A 15,000-nucleotide genomic window follows, 5' to 3' on the forward strand; every position below is an offset into this window, starting at 1 on the left:
GTGTGTGTGTGTGTGTGTGTGTGTGTGTGTGTACTCTGTCTAACCCAAAGACCACAAACCAAAATTACCCACTTCGATTCTAATCTAGTTGCCTAAAGTCTAAAGGGAATTTGTCATTTATAAACAACTCAAGGAAAATGAAGCCTCAGTCACATGACCTCAAAATTGGAAGTCATTCAACGTGCGAACAAGATGAGTCGAAACAGACTTTAAGACGCTTCGGCTCACGTGGAGAAAATACCATACGGTGTGTTAGCGTATTAAGAAGTATAGGAGAAGAAAATTAAAAATACTGCGTCGCTTGGATTTTTCCGACTCTCCTCACTGTAAAAGCCACATTAATACGGCAGGCGTTTTTATTTATTTATTTATTTATTTATTTATTTATTTATTTATTTTAAGTATGTATTTTTTCTATAATATTTCACTGCCTCTAAAGACACGTGACTCTCCGGTAGAGATGATAGATGTTGGACTTTGTCACATTTTAAACTCTCACTTTGGACCGTTCGGTATGAAGCGCTCACAGTGGATTAATACTGTAATCGCACACGCCGTTATTCGGGCCTCAGACGGAACTACGCAGAACGCGATTCCATCCATCTGTTTTCCGTACCGCTTATCCTACACAGGGTCTTGGGGAGACCGGAGCCTATCCCAGGGGGCTCGGGGAACATGGGCGGGACACCCCGGACTGGGAGCCAATCCATCACGCACTACGAATGGATTTGGAAATGCCAATCGGGCCACGACGCACGTCTTTATACCGGGGGAGGAAACTGGAGTACCCGGAGGAAACCCCTGGAGCACAGGGAGAACATGCGATCTCTGTGAAACACAGGGTTTCCATTAGAGACATTAATGACTCACACACACTCTTAGACTTTTCCAGTTATACCAGTGTGTTATGTTACTCCGTATTCAGCTGAGCTTCACATCACACACTGATGTGTAAAACAGATCTCACTCTGATAGCGCAGAGAGAGAGAGAGAGCGCGAGAGAGAGAGAGCGAGAGAGAGTGTGTATATGAGTGTATGCGTGCATGCGTGTGCGTAAAATCTAAACCAGGTGAGCTTCATCTAAAGACGAAGGAGGAAAGGGGACGTAAGGACAGACGGAGAACGGAGCAGAGACGGAAAAGGAAAGAGATAAAGAAGAAGAAGAAGAAAAAAACCCTGTAAACGGAGATGAAACCGAGAGGGCGAGAGAGAGAGAGAAAAGGAGAGAAGGAAAGAAGAATGGAGAACGATGTGAAGATATAGAGTGAGGGGGGAAATTAAATAAAGTGTCGCGATGATGGAAAAACAAATCTAGCAGCCTAAGAGGGGAATAAAGATGGACAGACGGAGGTGGACGTTAAAATATGGAAGGAGAAGGACAGATACATTTAAGAATCAGAGAGAATGCAACTTTTGTATTTAGCTACAATGTTAAACATGACGAGATCTGCAACATCGTCATACATGAGCTCACAGACGTCCAGCACTGGCTAGCGTCGCTGTGATTGACAGGAGAGGGAATATGTATTGCCCCTCCCACTCAGACAGGACAAATCAAATTTATGTGTAAAATAAAATACATCAAACTTGGAAGGAAGTCCCGATTGCACAATGTTCAAGGATTATAGCGACTAAAAGTGTTCAAGAGGTGTGTGGTTGTTTCTCACACACACACACACACACACACACACCCACCCCTGTATCTCCTTATACGGTTTCCTGACAGTACAACTTCACACCAGTCCTCCTACGTCCTCCTCACGGTTTTCTTCTCTTTTTCTGTCCCCCACTACACACACACACACACACACACACACACACACACGTCTACATCCCTGAAGCCACATTCCTCAGCTCCAGTCCTCTCCACCCCCTCCACACCCACACCGTTTAAACGACGTTATTATTAAAGTCTCCCCAACATTATTATTAAAATCTTTCCACTCGGGTTTCCTGATCCCCCGCCGCTTCGTCCTTTACAGAAACGATAAATCAGCCGAGCTCCTCGCACATAAATCAGCCAGCCGGGAGATCGGAGGGCGATAACGTGTCACAGCCCAGAGACGGGCGCAAAAAATCCTTTCAGAAAACAACCCAGGAGGAAGCGGACATGCTATAAATGTCAGATAAGCAAGAAACACGACTCTGGGTGTTTTTAATGGGTTTGGGAGCACGCGTTTGGGTGGTTTCAGTATAGAGGAATGCCTAAACCCACAAATATGCTAACATTGCTAATAAGGAATGGTGGCTAAGTCAGTGAGCCAGGCAAATGATAGCATGCTAAATTTCCCAGCTGACTCATTGGATAGCCACATCAGCATTTTGATTATGGTATTTATTTAGTATAAAATATAAATATATATATATACACAAACACACACACACACACACACACACACACACACACACACACGCTAGCTGACGGGAATTGTCGGTTTAAGCTTAAGCAATGCTAATCTAAGATCTAAGTAACAGCAAGGTACACTTAGCGGGATTTGCTCTAGCATAGTTAGTATTTGATATCACTAGTGGTAGACACGCTAACAGTTACAAACACACCTCTCATAGGAAAAAAATCTAGAATGTACAGTAGATGCTAGGTGTGCTCTACAATCTGGTAGTTAGCTGCATTAGCCAAGTTAAAACATGTTCAATATGATGCATTATATAACTATCGGCACACCATATCCTCCTATCAGCGTTCGTCTCTTGCTGGCTGAAAAAATAAATAAATAAATAAAGTCATTGATTAGCCGCTAACGTAGTCTGTTACGGACTAATGAAAAGGGTCTCGTCGGCTAACATTAGCTAGGTAGAGGCTTCGGTAGCATCAGTTTCACTTTAGAATCTTTGTAGTTTGTTACAATCTGTGTTGCATTAAGAGACATTTATTATCTTAGTGTTATTATGTTTATTTTATTGTCTTGTAGCATGTGATCTACTCAGGTGGGGGGGTTATACAATAGCTATAATAATAATAATAATAATAATAATATAAAATTAGGTGCCGAAGATTTCCTATGGCGATAGTAAATCTACAACAGTGTCTTTGTTTACCTGTTCGCTCCTCTAGACTCATTTTCTCATTTGTCAATGTCTACGTTTACACGGACAGCAGTAATCTAATTATTGACCTTATCCTGAATAAGACGATATTCTGATTAAGGTGTTTACATGAGTCGCTTTTAGAATACTCTTTTCATGTACCTGTTTTACGTGTTATAGAACACAGATGGATTAACGTCACACGTCATTACGTCACCGTGTCACGCCGTCCGACGTCCCTCCAGAATTTCACGTATCGACATACAGTTGGTCTTCGTTATGGGACCGTATACAGTTTAGGGTGTTTTTATTTTTAATTTTTACAAAAGCTTCAAGTGCGGTTAATTATTAGTCGTGCTGTACGTGCAAATAGACGACTGCTTGAAGCGGTGGGCTGCGTCGCAAACCGCGTACTTACCGTATATATAGTAGCTGAAATACATGTATCTCGCCTACTATATAGCAGGTAAGTATGCGGTTTGGGACGCAGCCGTGCTCTCTTGTTTGTCGTAAAACGGTCGAGCGCTGCCGTGTGCGTACGTGTCCTGTCTCACAATGCGGTGAAAACTCCCACACGACGTTAACAGTGTGATTAAGGTGTGTACATGTCTGTAACGCACGTGGATAACGCGACTAAAACAGGAATACTCCACACGTCTTAATTCCATCTGTGTTTACTTCGGGTATGACTTTAATCAGATTAAGGTCCTCAATAATCTCTGTTTACATGCTAGTTTCTTAATCAGAGTATCGTCTTAATCGGGTTCATATCGGATTATCGCTGTCCGTGTAAACGTACTGACTCATGGTGTGGGAGTTCAGGGGGGATTGTCCAAAATTTCCCATTATTATCTATGGGACTGGAATGACGCCAATTTCCGGCGAAAATTCTGAAACGTGCCGCGTATACGCCAGGTCTACTCCCAGAGATATAGGGGAAGATATGTTATACAAGCGCGTCAGCCGATAGACGACAAGTGAGCAGTGTGTACCCAGTTGAGACCCGTACAAGTACACTACAGTACGGTATTGTACATATATAATGATTTTTGTTAGTCTCAACACAGAGAAACTGATCCTGTGTCTGTTTACAGCGTTACGTAAAATTTTCATTAGTTAACTTTGTTAACGTTTTTGTTCGTTTTTTTTTGCTACCAGTAGAGGGGGACAAAAGGTACTTAAACCCGCTACACACATTATCAACAATTTTATACTGCGTTATGGACGTATTGTGGCGTCTTTGTGCATTTAAACAAACAGATGAATAACGACAAGTTGACAAAGTCAAATAAATAAATAAATATATGTCAGATTAACTCATTTTTCATCTTTAACCCGGGATACTACATAAAATAAAACCAAAGACGGTCCTCCACTGTTCATCAACGCGCACCTTACTGCATTGCAGCCCGTTTCACAATCGCACAATATTTATAACGATATAAATCACAATATGATATTTTCCACCCACATCGCTCAGCCCTAGCAGCAAGTCTAGCGGTGACGCGCTTGTCTTTGTTCTCACGTTTTGTTCTTTTCTATTATAAAGGGGGAGAACATGCTAATTAAGAAAAAAAAAAATACACTATGAGATTACGATCAGAGTAATTAAAAAAAAAAAAAAAAAAAAACCACGAGAAAGATCAGCAGTTTTGTGTGATTGCTGTTGATTGTTTTAACACCCCCTCCTGGGCTGCAAACTGTTCCACTCATGACAAAGCACGCACACACACACACACCCCCATGCTTAGACAGACAAATAAGAAGCTACACCGATGTACTAACCTCTACACACACTGCGGCTCAGGTGAAATCTCTCACGCCTACGCAGGGCACTTCGAAGTGAAGGACAAGACCGCTGAGAGTTCCTTTTACTATCAATTAAGCCACTCCTCCTCTCCAGCCAATAACTATAAATAATTTACCCGTCGATCGATACCATGGAACTGTAAAACCGTGAAAGATACTCATCACACTGGGAACATTTCAAAATGCGGCGGCTTCCGATAGCTCCGCCCCTTCTGCTGCGTAGCACTGAGTGCACGTATCCGGTGTTACATTTGAACACACTACACACTTCGGGTACTAATAGTGAACTACATCCACAGTTGCAGGAGATTACAAGTGATGGATGTAGTGCACACTCAACATCCAGCTGTTGCTCATTAGTCTGGAAACGAAGAGCCTTCAAAGATCTCACCTACAATCACAACACTGGACCAAACTCTGGACCGATCTGAACGTGAGCGACGTTCACGTCAGACACCATCTTGACAATCAGTGTGTCCATCCGTCCATCCATTCTCTGTCCCGCTTATCCTACACAGGGTCGCGGGGATCCTATCCTAGTGGACTCAAGTCAGGGGACACCCTGGACGGGGTGCCAACCCATCGCAGGGCACATCTGCACACACGTTCAACCTACAACAAATATCTTTGGACTAGCGGAGGAAAGCGGAGTGCGCAGAGGAAACCCTCGTAGCACGGAAAGAACATGCACGCAGGGTGGAGGCGGGAACCGAACACCTAAAAACTAAGGTGCAAGGCAAACATGCTAACCACTTAGCCACCACGCCCCCGTTCGATAAGTGTAGCGTCCGTAAATACAACAACAAGACCTGGAAGAGGAAGAAATCGACATCAGTGCTTGGTGCTACAGGAAAATAACCATCGAGTCACCGTTTTATTTGTGGAACGTCCTCGAAACGAGTCCCTTCCTGTTCTCACTTACGTTCTAGCGGCTCTAAAACAGGCGTTCCTTCACCAACATCGCTTTTTCTTTCTCTTGAAGTGAATAAGACAAATAAACACAGCTCGTCGTGCTACCGAGAATCCACGGACATCGGAGACCCGTCGGAAAAATGCGAAATCGACATCTTCGACAGAAAACGTCAATCATACCATAAGCAACGTTTCGTTAGTTGCTAAATAACAGGCACGTCATTCCGTATGCGGAGCGTCTACCATACGCGTGTACAGTAAGTTACGACGACGTATTAGAATGAGCGCGGTAATATAAAGCTTTTATAGACAACGCAACGAATCAACGCTTATTGGGAGAAAATCAACAGAATCGTTGTGCAAATGGGTTTATAAACATGGCGCGCGAATACTACCGAAATCCCGCCTTTTAACAGCGCATCCTGGAACCCGGGGTAAATTCTGAAGGATTATTTGGAGCAAATATACAAACAACATAATCACACGAGGCACATATTAAACCCTTGCTTTATGCGTCCAGAGTTAATTGACACTCTGGTGTAATTACTCGTCAATAATTGCACATGATTTAGGCTTAATGGACACGAAGGTGTAATTACGCCGTAATAATTACACGCGAAAGCCTTCGCAACGAACTCACGAATGAGTATCAGGCTATAAAACACCGCACAAATGCCACCGAACCGACGGCAGGACGAGGAACGTGAGGATTTTTTTTTTGGCTCGTGATGAAGATCGGAGTCCCGAGAGCCGGCCTGTTGGAAACGTGTCCTGATTCGGTGCCAGCGCGTTCAGGAGATCGTCATCATCGTGTGAAAAACTTAGCATGCATGTCCTCCTTAGGAAGGAAAAATAAAGCTGTGAGCACAGAAACGTTCCTTTTGCCCACCTGTGGCTATACTGAACTGCTACGTGAGTGATTTATTTAGGGAAAGGGTAGTTCTCCATGAGGTGCGCCATCTCTACGGAGACGTTCTCTCGTTTAACATCAGGTACGGCCGAGGAGCCCGAGTCACACCGGAGGCGCTATTCGTTTCAACCTTACTCTCATGTTATTTCGGTCACTCAGGCAACACAGTAATGTGATCTCTTCGTAGATCATATACTTTATAAATCATTTACAAATACTGTACAACACATAAAGGTCACATCCATAACGCTGGCTTTTTCTCAGGAATGCTGCTTTCTGTCTCAGGAAAGAAAAACAACAACAACAACAACAACAACAACAACAACAAAAAAAACTGTCAGCACTTTATGTATAAGAAGAATAAAAATATATATATATATATATATATATAAACTTTGTGTTATTTAATTTCTATTGTTTCTAATATAAAAAAGACTGGCAGGGATTGCTGAGCCTGAAAAACTCAATGTTGATAAACTGCTTTATATCTTATTTGTCTTTCTTTCTTTCTTATACGAATAAACGAATGGAAGAAAGAAAGAAAGTACGCCATTAATTCAGTAAGTCTGTACGTAAGTAAGGGATCGAGTGAGTCAGTAGTCAAGAACGTCGGTAAGCAAGAACGTCAGGAAGCAGTTAAGTGAGTCATTAAGTCAGTCAGTAAGCAAGCGAGTGAGTTAGCAAGTAATCAGTAAGTCAGGCGTCGAGTAAGCGAGTACAGCAGTCACCAAGCAAGCCAGTGAGTCAGTCAGTAAGTGAGTCGGTCATGAAGGTCAGAGGGTAAGTGAGTAAGTCAGTCAGTCAGTAAGCAAATAAATAAATAAATAAAATAGTGCCAAAAAAATGTTTTCTACTTTTTCCACAAAGTACACTTCCACTACACATTTCATCCACAACCATTTATTTATTTATTTATTTATTTATAGGATAAGTATTTGTGCTGTAATGTCTTATCCTCAAAAGGATTATTTTTTTTACCACACTTGTAGTCTTTTAATTAAGAATTCATTCATTCTTGACGTGAACTTAAAAAATATATATATATATATATATATATATATATATATATATATAAAAAGCAAACTTGATTATTTTGAGTTGAACAATATGCTAATTAATAAAACTTTCTTTAAAAAAAAAAAGATTCAGTTTTGAAAATTTTATATTTGGATAAAAAATTTTAAAAAATAAATTATAAAAAAAAAGGATCATTTTTGCATTAGCCCCTAAGCCTCCTAATCCCCGCCCATCAGCCTAACCCTAACCAGTCAGAGCACTGCACACAATTTAAAGCGGTTACGCAGTTTTGGATTGAGCTTCCTGGATGCTGGCTTGTGATTGGTCATTTGTATTCGAGTTTGTTGTTAAAGAGCAATTTAGCAGCTATGAAAAGGTGTTTAAAGCTCGTCCCAGCACTCGCGCCTCCATAATCCTCTCTCGTTCACATAACGTCCTTCATCTGATTGTTATTCCATCCGACGTAACCTCGGGTACACGCCGCTAACGGCACCTGCTAATTATCTTCATTGTCTAGCTGCAGCACAGGCTCACGTTTGAATAGCTCATCCAAAGCCAGAGCCACATTTCTAAAAGCAGGATTTCTGCTGGAGTTGAGAAGGAACTGAAGGAAGCGTTCCCAGACGGAGATGCGACCGAGCTGAAGGGAAAAACACTGAGATCAATGCAGGGGTTCCAATTAGCCTCGATCGGCAGCGGTGGAGGGAGATTAGCGCCCGAGTGTCGAGTAGATTTCCTGCTCTGTCAGATGGCCAAGCAACGTTAGCTCTTTGAATAATTGCTATGGTGGCTATGCGGAAGGAAACAGAAGATCAATGAGAAATTATCCGTGACGGTTGATGACGGGGCAGACGGTGAAGATATCCTTCATAGAAAACGACGTGACTGGAGGCGTGTTGAACGTAGCATTTAGCGAGCGCAATTTACAGATAAGATGATTTCAGAACGAAAATCCATAATCGTTGGACAGATACGTAACCGAGCCGAAGAGCAAAAGACACAGAGGTCGTGCAAATATTAGGAAAACCGTAATTCCCACTTTCTGACTGGGGAAAACACAGTCACATCAGTCTACATATTGGAATTATGACTCAGAATTTTAGGAGCTTTCTGACAACCCCCGATTTCGCCAACCAAACCAGGAAGTGAGGCGACCGGCTACGTGAACATCGAGTGTGATTGCGTGAAGATATTTAACTGACCGTCTTAGACCAGGGGTGTCCGATCTTATACAGAAAGGACCGGTGTAGGTGCAGGTTTTCATTCCAACCAATCAGGAGCCACACCTGAGTCTACCGAAAGCCAAGATCAACTGATTAAACAGGTGAGGCTCCTGATTGGTTGGAACGAAAACCTGCACCCACACCGGGCCTTTCCGGATAAGATCGGACACCCCTGGTCTAAGACAAACTGAAAAAAAAAACAAAAAACATTTATTATTAATAATATTCGCAATAAATGATTCTTCTGTCTGTTAACGGTAAGCTTTTGTTGCTAGGCAACCGAGCTCTCAGCGTTACAGCATTCGCTGGACTGTAGCGTAACGATCGTCTTGGTTTCAAACAGAATTCAATGAGTGTAGAAGCTTCGAACGAGGCTCAGCCAATCAGATTTTAAACAAGATCTATGTTCTGTGTTCATGAACCTAGCTTTATATTCGACTTCATCGGTGCAGCAGGTAGCGTTACCGCCTCACAGCTCCACGGTTCTCGGTTCCAACCAGACCTCTCGCAACTGTCCGTGTGTTGTAAATTCCCAGTGTTCTCCTCGTGTCCATGTGGGTTTCCTCCCGGTTTTCAGATTTCCTCCCACCTCCCAAAAACATAAATTGCCCCCAGGTCATTAATCAACGTCTTATCCATGGTGTACTCCCGCTCAACTCTCACCCCCAGTGTTCTCCGAGATCAACTCCGCCTCCAACACAACCCTGACTAGGGAAAAGACTGATGATGATGAAGATGATGGCGGTGATTTCACCCTAACCCCTAACCCTGGGGTCACCCACATATCTATATGCTAATTGTAGTTAATAATAGATTTGAAAGAAAGAAAAGAAAAAACAGAAAAGGGAAAATGTAAGAATGTTTACGAGTCGGAATAATGGGATGAAGCTGCGTTCATCCTCATGAACGCAGCTTTATATAACCAAATCTTGCCCCGAATAAGACATACATGAGAACATCGGTACCGGGTAAGTTTTAGTTCCGGATTAACTTCCAGAGCTCTAATATTCATACTGTATCAAAAAGTTTTGAAATTTCAGTCATCAGAGAGTCCCTTATTTTAATATCATTTAATTCCCTTACACCGTGTCATCTGTTGAACACACAAATACTGAAAAAAGGAGATTGAAGGCTCGTTGAACGCAGCATTTCGCAAGAACAGTTCATAACTTAGTGTCTAAAACAGTCCTTTCTTCCACAACAAGACTGAATTTAAGACGTACGACTTACCATTAACAATTAACTCCTTTAATCCATACTCCATAACTCCTTTTCCCCAGTTATTAACTACATTAATAACATCAGAAGAAATTAAAAAAAAAAAAAAAAAAAAAAACACATCGTACATGCAGGCATGTTGAATGCAGCATTTAGGAAACGCTAAATTTCACATTTTAAATTGTGGATGAATTTCAGACCAGGATAAAATATCCATCGTTATTTATAACATCACAAGACTATCTCTCTCTCTCTCTCTCTTTAATATCACTGTACATCAGACAACACAAACGCGCAACATGCCGAGAGGATCTGAGGCTCGTTGAACGCAGCCTTTCACATTCGAGGTTTAAAACAGGAATATTTCACGGACGTTCAGTGGAGGATAAAAGTCGAAGATTTCCCAAGATTTCTCATTTATTACACGTATCTTTCTGCGTAACATTCGAGATTTAGTCGTTAATGTATTAATAGCTGATCAGAGAACACACACACACACACACACACACAGAGAAAATCTGAGGCTTGTTGCAAACAATGTTTGATGTTTGAGATTATTTTATAGAGATGAATCATTTAAGATTCAAACTATGGATAAACCCGAGTTCATGAGCCACTGAACATGTCTGTAAGCCTGAGTAAAGGTTTTTGGAAGTTCAGTTCAGGATAAAAGTCTTCAAATCACATAAATAAACCCCTCAATATCTGCTCAGAGGACACACGCAGACATCAAATCTGAGGCTCGTTGAACACAGCAAGATTACTTTGAGCGCGAAAGTGTGGAATGAAATATCAGTAAGCGTACAAACCAAAAAAAAAAACCCCACAAAACAAAACAGCAATAGAAACCCCAGGAGCCACTGAACACTGCATTTAGTGAAATGATTTTGAGATTGAAGGTGTGCTTCAGTTCAGTAAGATCATTCTAAAAGAACAAAACCACACACACCCAAAAACCCTAAACGGCCGGCGAAGACTGAAATCGATTCTTTCGAGAATGAAAGTGCGGAAGTGGTTTAGTTCAGGGGCAGAAGTGTGTCATTACGCTTCTCGAATTCCAACAAATATTGTAAATAAATTCAGAGGAAAGGAGAAAACTAAAAATCACACATGCCTCGAAAAGCAGAGGGCCGATGAACACTGCATTGAGCAGGATTATTTTGAGGATGTGGTTCAGTTCATGATGGACATGTGCCATTAAATATCTCGAATTCATTAGAGAGAGAGAGAGAGAGAGAGAGCATGAGAGAGAGAGAGAGAGAGAGAGAGAGAGAGAGTGAGAGAGAGCATGAGAGAGAAAGAGAGAGAGCATGAGAGAGAGAGAGAGAGAGAGAGAGAGAGAAAGAGAGAGCGAGATAGAGAGACAGAGTGAGAGCGAGAGGGGGAGAGAGAGAGAGAGAGAGAGAGAGAGAGAGAGAAAGAGCAAGAGAGAGAGAGAAAACGCGCGAGAGAGAGAGAAAGAAAGAGCGAGAGGGAGAGAGCGAGAGAGAGAGAGCGAGAGAGAGAGATAGAGAGAGATAGATAGATAATCACCATCTACCAGAAAATAAAAGCACCCACGCCTAGAAACCCACATTTAATACACAGGGATATGAAGCCCAGCATCACGCACACACACACGCGCACACACTCACACACACACACACACACACACACAGACACACAGATTCAGATGTAAAGCCCAGTGTCATACACGTCACTCCACACAGACACACACACACACACACACACACAGAGATTCAGATGTAAAGCCCAGTGTCATACACGTCTCTCCACACACACACAGAGATTCAGATATAAAGCCCAGTGTCATATACCTCACTCCACACACACACACACACACACACACACACTGATATAAAGCCTAGTGTCATATACCTCACTCCACACACACACACACACACACACTGATATAAAGCCTAGTGTCATACACGTCACTCCACACAGACACACACACACACACACACACACTGATAAAGCCTAGTGTCATACACGTCACTCCACACAGACACACACACACAGTGTTTGACTCTGTAGTGAGTGTTAGAGCCACACTCAAACAGCAGAGAGTATTAAAGTAGGGCCCTACCTTTGAGCACACTTCGGCCGTGCACTAGATCCCTTGAGAGGCGCAGGGAATAAAGGCTTTGTGAAAATCCTGACTTGCACAGCGGCACATTCAGCTGCATCTCCCCGAGCAGTCCCTGTGAGACAACACACACACACACACACACACACACACACACACATACAGAGTATTGATTTCCTGTGGACCACCATGACCCCGATATGAGGAGTAAGATCATGGACAGCATGATCTTAGCAGCTCCGAGTGTGTGTGTGTGTGTGTGTGTGTGTGTGTGTGTGTGTGCGTGTGTGTGCGTGCACATTTCAGCAGACCACAGTAAACTTCTAAAGCATGAGATAAGAAGAAAGTAGAAAATAAATGAAGAAAACTATAAGAAAGAAAGTAAGAGTTAGACATGTGCTCAGAGCAGAAGTGTTTGAGTGAGCTAAGATTAGTGCACTTCACACTCCTCCTCTCCTCCACACACACACACACACACACACACACACACACACACACACACACACACACACACACACAGCTGATGAATATTCAAATGAGCCTGTGCTAATTTAGATCAAGGGCACTTCACTCCCTGCTCTCTACACTACAGAGCAAAGGGTGAAGACACACTCCGGGGTGGAGGAAAGGGCAAAGAGAGAGATGAGAGAGAGAGAGATGAGAGAGAGAGAGAGAAAGCGATGAGTAGAGTTGATAAGAAGACAAAATTAGCAAAAGAAGGAACAAGAAAGAACAGATGAACATGTTGGAAAATGGAAGGATGGAGAAAGAAAAGATGCAAGGGATAGAAAGATGGAATCAAGACAGAAGAGAGAAAGAAAAAAAGAGGTGGGAAACTTGCTAAACCAGAAGAGTCGAGGAGAAAACAAAGAGGGACAAAAGTTCATTTTTAAAAATGAGAAAGGGGGAAAAAAGAGAAGCGATTAGCCAAAATAAATAAATAAATAAATATAGAAAGAAAGAGAAGAGGAAAGTATAGGGGAAGAGAAAGAATAGAGAGGCAGAGTAAAAGAAGAGAGCAGAAGAATGGAAGAAGAGAATGAAGAGAGAGAGAAGAAAGGAAGGAAGGAAGGAAAAGAATAAAAAGGCAAGAGAGGAATGGACAGAGGAACTAAAACATAAAGAAGGACTAAGAGATAGAATAGAGGGGGAAAAAGAGGGAGAAGAGAAGGAAGAGAGTAAAGTGAGAAAGAAGAAATGAGAAGGACAGAGCCAAAAGTCACAGAAGAGAGCAGACAATAAATAGGAAGAAAAAAAGAAAGAGGAAGAATAGAGGCAGAGTGATAGTGAGATTAAAGAGGGTAAGAATGAAAGGAGGGAGTGAAAGAAAGGATCGGGGATGAAGGAACAAAAATGTGAGATAAGAAAAGAACGAAGGAAAGAAAGAAAGAAAGGAAGGAAGGAAGGATAGGGTGATGAAGGAACAATAGTGTGAAATAGGAAGAAAGAAAGAAAGAAGGAAATAAATAAAGAAAGAAAGAGAGAAAGGATAGGGTGATGGAACAAAAATGTGAGATAATAAGAAAAGAACGAAGGAAAGAAAGAAAGAAAGAAAGGAAGGATAGGGTGATGAAGGAACAATAGTGTGAAATAGGAAGAAAGAAAGAAAGAAAGGATGGAGGACAAGAAAGAAATGGCAGAGGTAAGAAAAATAAAAACAAAGAAAGGAAAAAAGAAAGAAATTAAGAGAAGAGAAAAAAAATAAAAGAGCAGAACTCATTCTGAAACATCTCATTTGCATATTCATTAGGTTATTAAATGTATGCGTTATAATCCAGCCAATCAGTGATATGTTAGTGCTGATGTTTATGTGAGGTGTTAATAACACACCCTGTACTGACGCTGAAATTATGGGATGTGACAAAGCGGTTGCCGGGATCCCAGCCCCAGCTACGCGTTTGAATATTCATTAATTATTTAAATACATGCATATATTAATGGTTTCTCACAGCTTTGTGCTCGGGATTGTGCTTTTGATATTTGGCCAGAGCAACTTTCTGGAAAATAATCTCCAGATCTAAAAATACATGAAGTAGAAAAGGTTCTTTAAAGGCTTTTTTTAGGTTCTCCAAAGAACATTTCAGCGGAGGGTTCTTTAAACCGTTTTGCCGGTGCTATAATCGATCATCACTCACAGTGAATTGAGATGGATCTGGAGTGTAACTCGGGAAAACCATCTTGGATGTGAAGCCAGTCAAAGACTCATTTCTTACCAGAAAGAACCTTCTAGAGAACTAAAACGGTATCTCTGGTTCTTTATAGCACCAACAAAATGGGTGAAAGAACCAACCATCCAAAGGTAAATGGTTCTGCCAAGCTTTTTTCCCCCAAACCTGGTAACTTAACACAGTTGAGTTTCCACTCTTTTAATTCAAATCACTTCATGGAAAATGAGATCTGATCTATATCCTTAAGATAAAGGAACCATAAAAGGTTCTTTAGCTTGTTTAGAACATTTCAGTAGATGGGTTCTTTAACCAAATTTTTCTTCTGCTTCTCAGAACCGAAGCATTGTTTTCAGCGAGTGCATTAATCTGGAAAAGTTCTTCATTGTTTACTTCACTGTGGAGCCAAAAATGGTGGACGTATATCCATCGAAAGGTTCTTTAAGGAACCAAAGTCAGTTCTTTTAAAAGAACCTTTCTCTGGGAGCTTGTTCAGCGTTATTTTTCCACTCAGTTCACACATCACATCACACAGTTGAGGTTCCGTCTCTCGGTTCAAATCAAGATCTTATTTAGTTCTCGAAAATACATTTAGAATGATACAGGAGAACC

General features: G+C 41.7%; 1 protein-coding gene across 2 annotated transcripts in view; it reads right to left on the reverse strand.

Annotated features, from left to right (window-relative positions):
• Positions 1 to 15,000, reverse strand: part of LOC128619048 (cadherin-4-like) — a 369,140-nt gene that overhangs the window by 348,671 nt on the left and 5,469 nt on the right. Inside the window, exon 2 of one of the 2 annotated variants that reach the window (XM_053642896.1) lies at positions 12,224 to 12,338. In XM_053642896.1, coding sequence (XP_053498871.1) covers positions 12,224 to 12,338 — 115 coding nt within the window. Of the gene's footprint in view, positions 1 to 12,223; positions 13,716 to 15,000 lie in introns of those variants that run through there. The other variant, XM_053642895.1, reaches the window with a different exon arrangement.

This window comes from Ictalurus furcatus, chromosome 15 (assembly GCF_023375685.1).
Source record: "Ictalurus furcatus strain D&B chromosome 15, Billie_1.0, whole genome shotgun sequence".
NCBI lineage: Eukaryota > Metazoa > Chordata > Actinopteri > Siluriformes > Ictaluridae > Ictalurus > Ictalurus furcatus.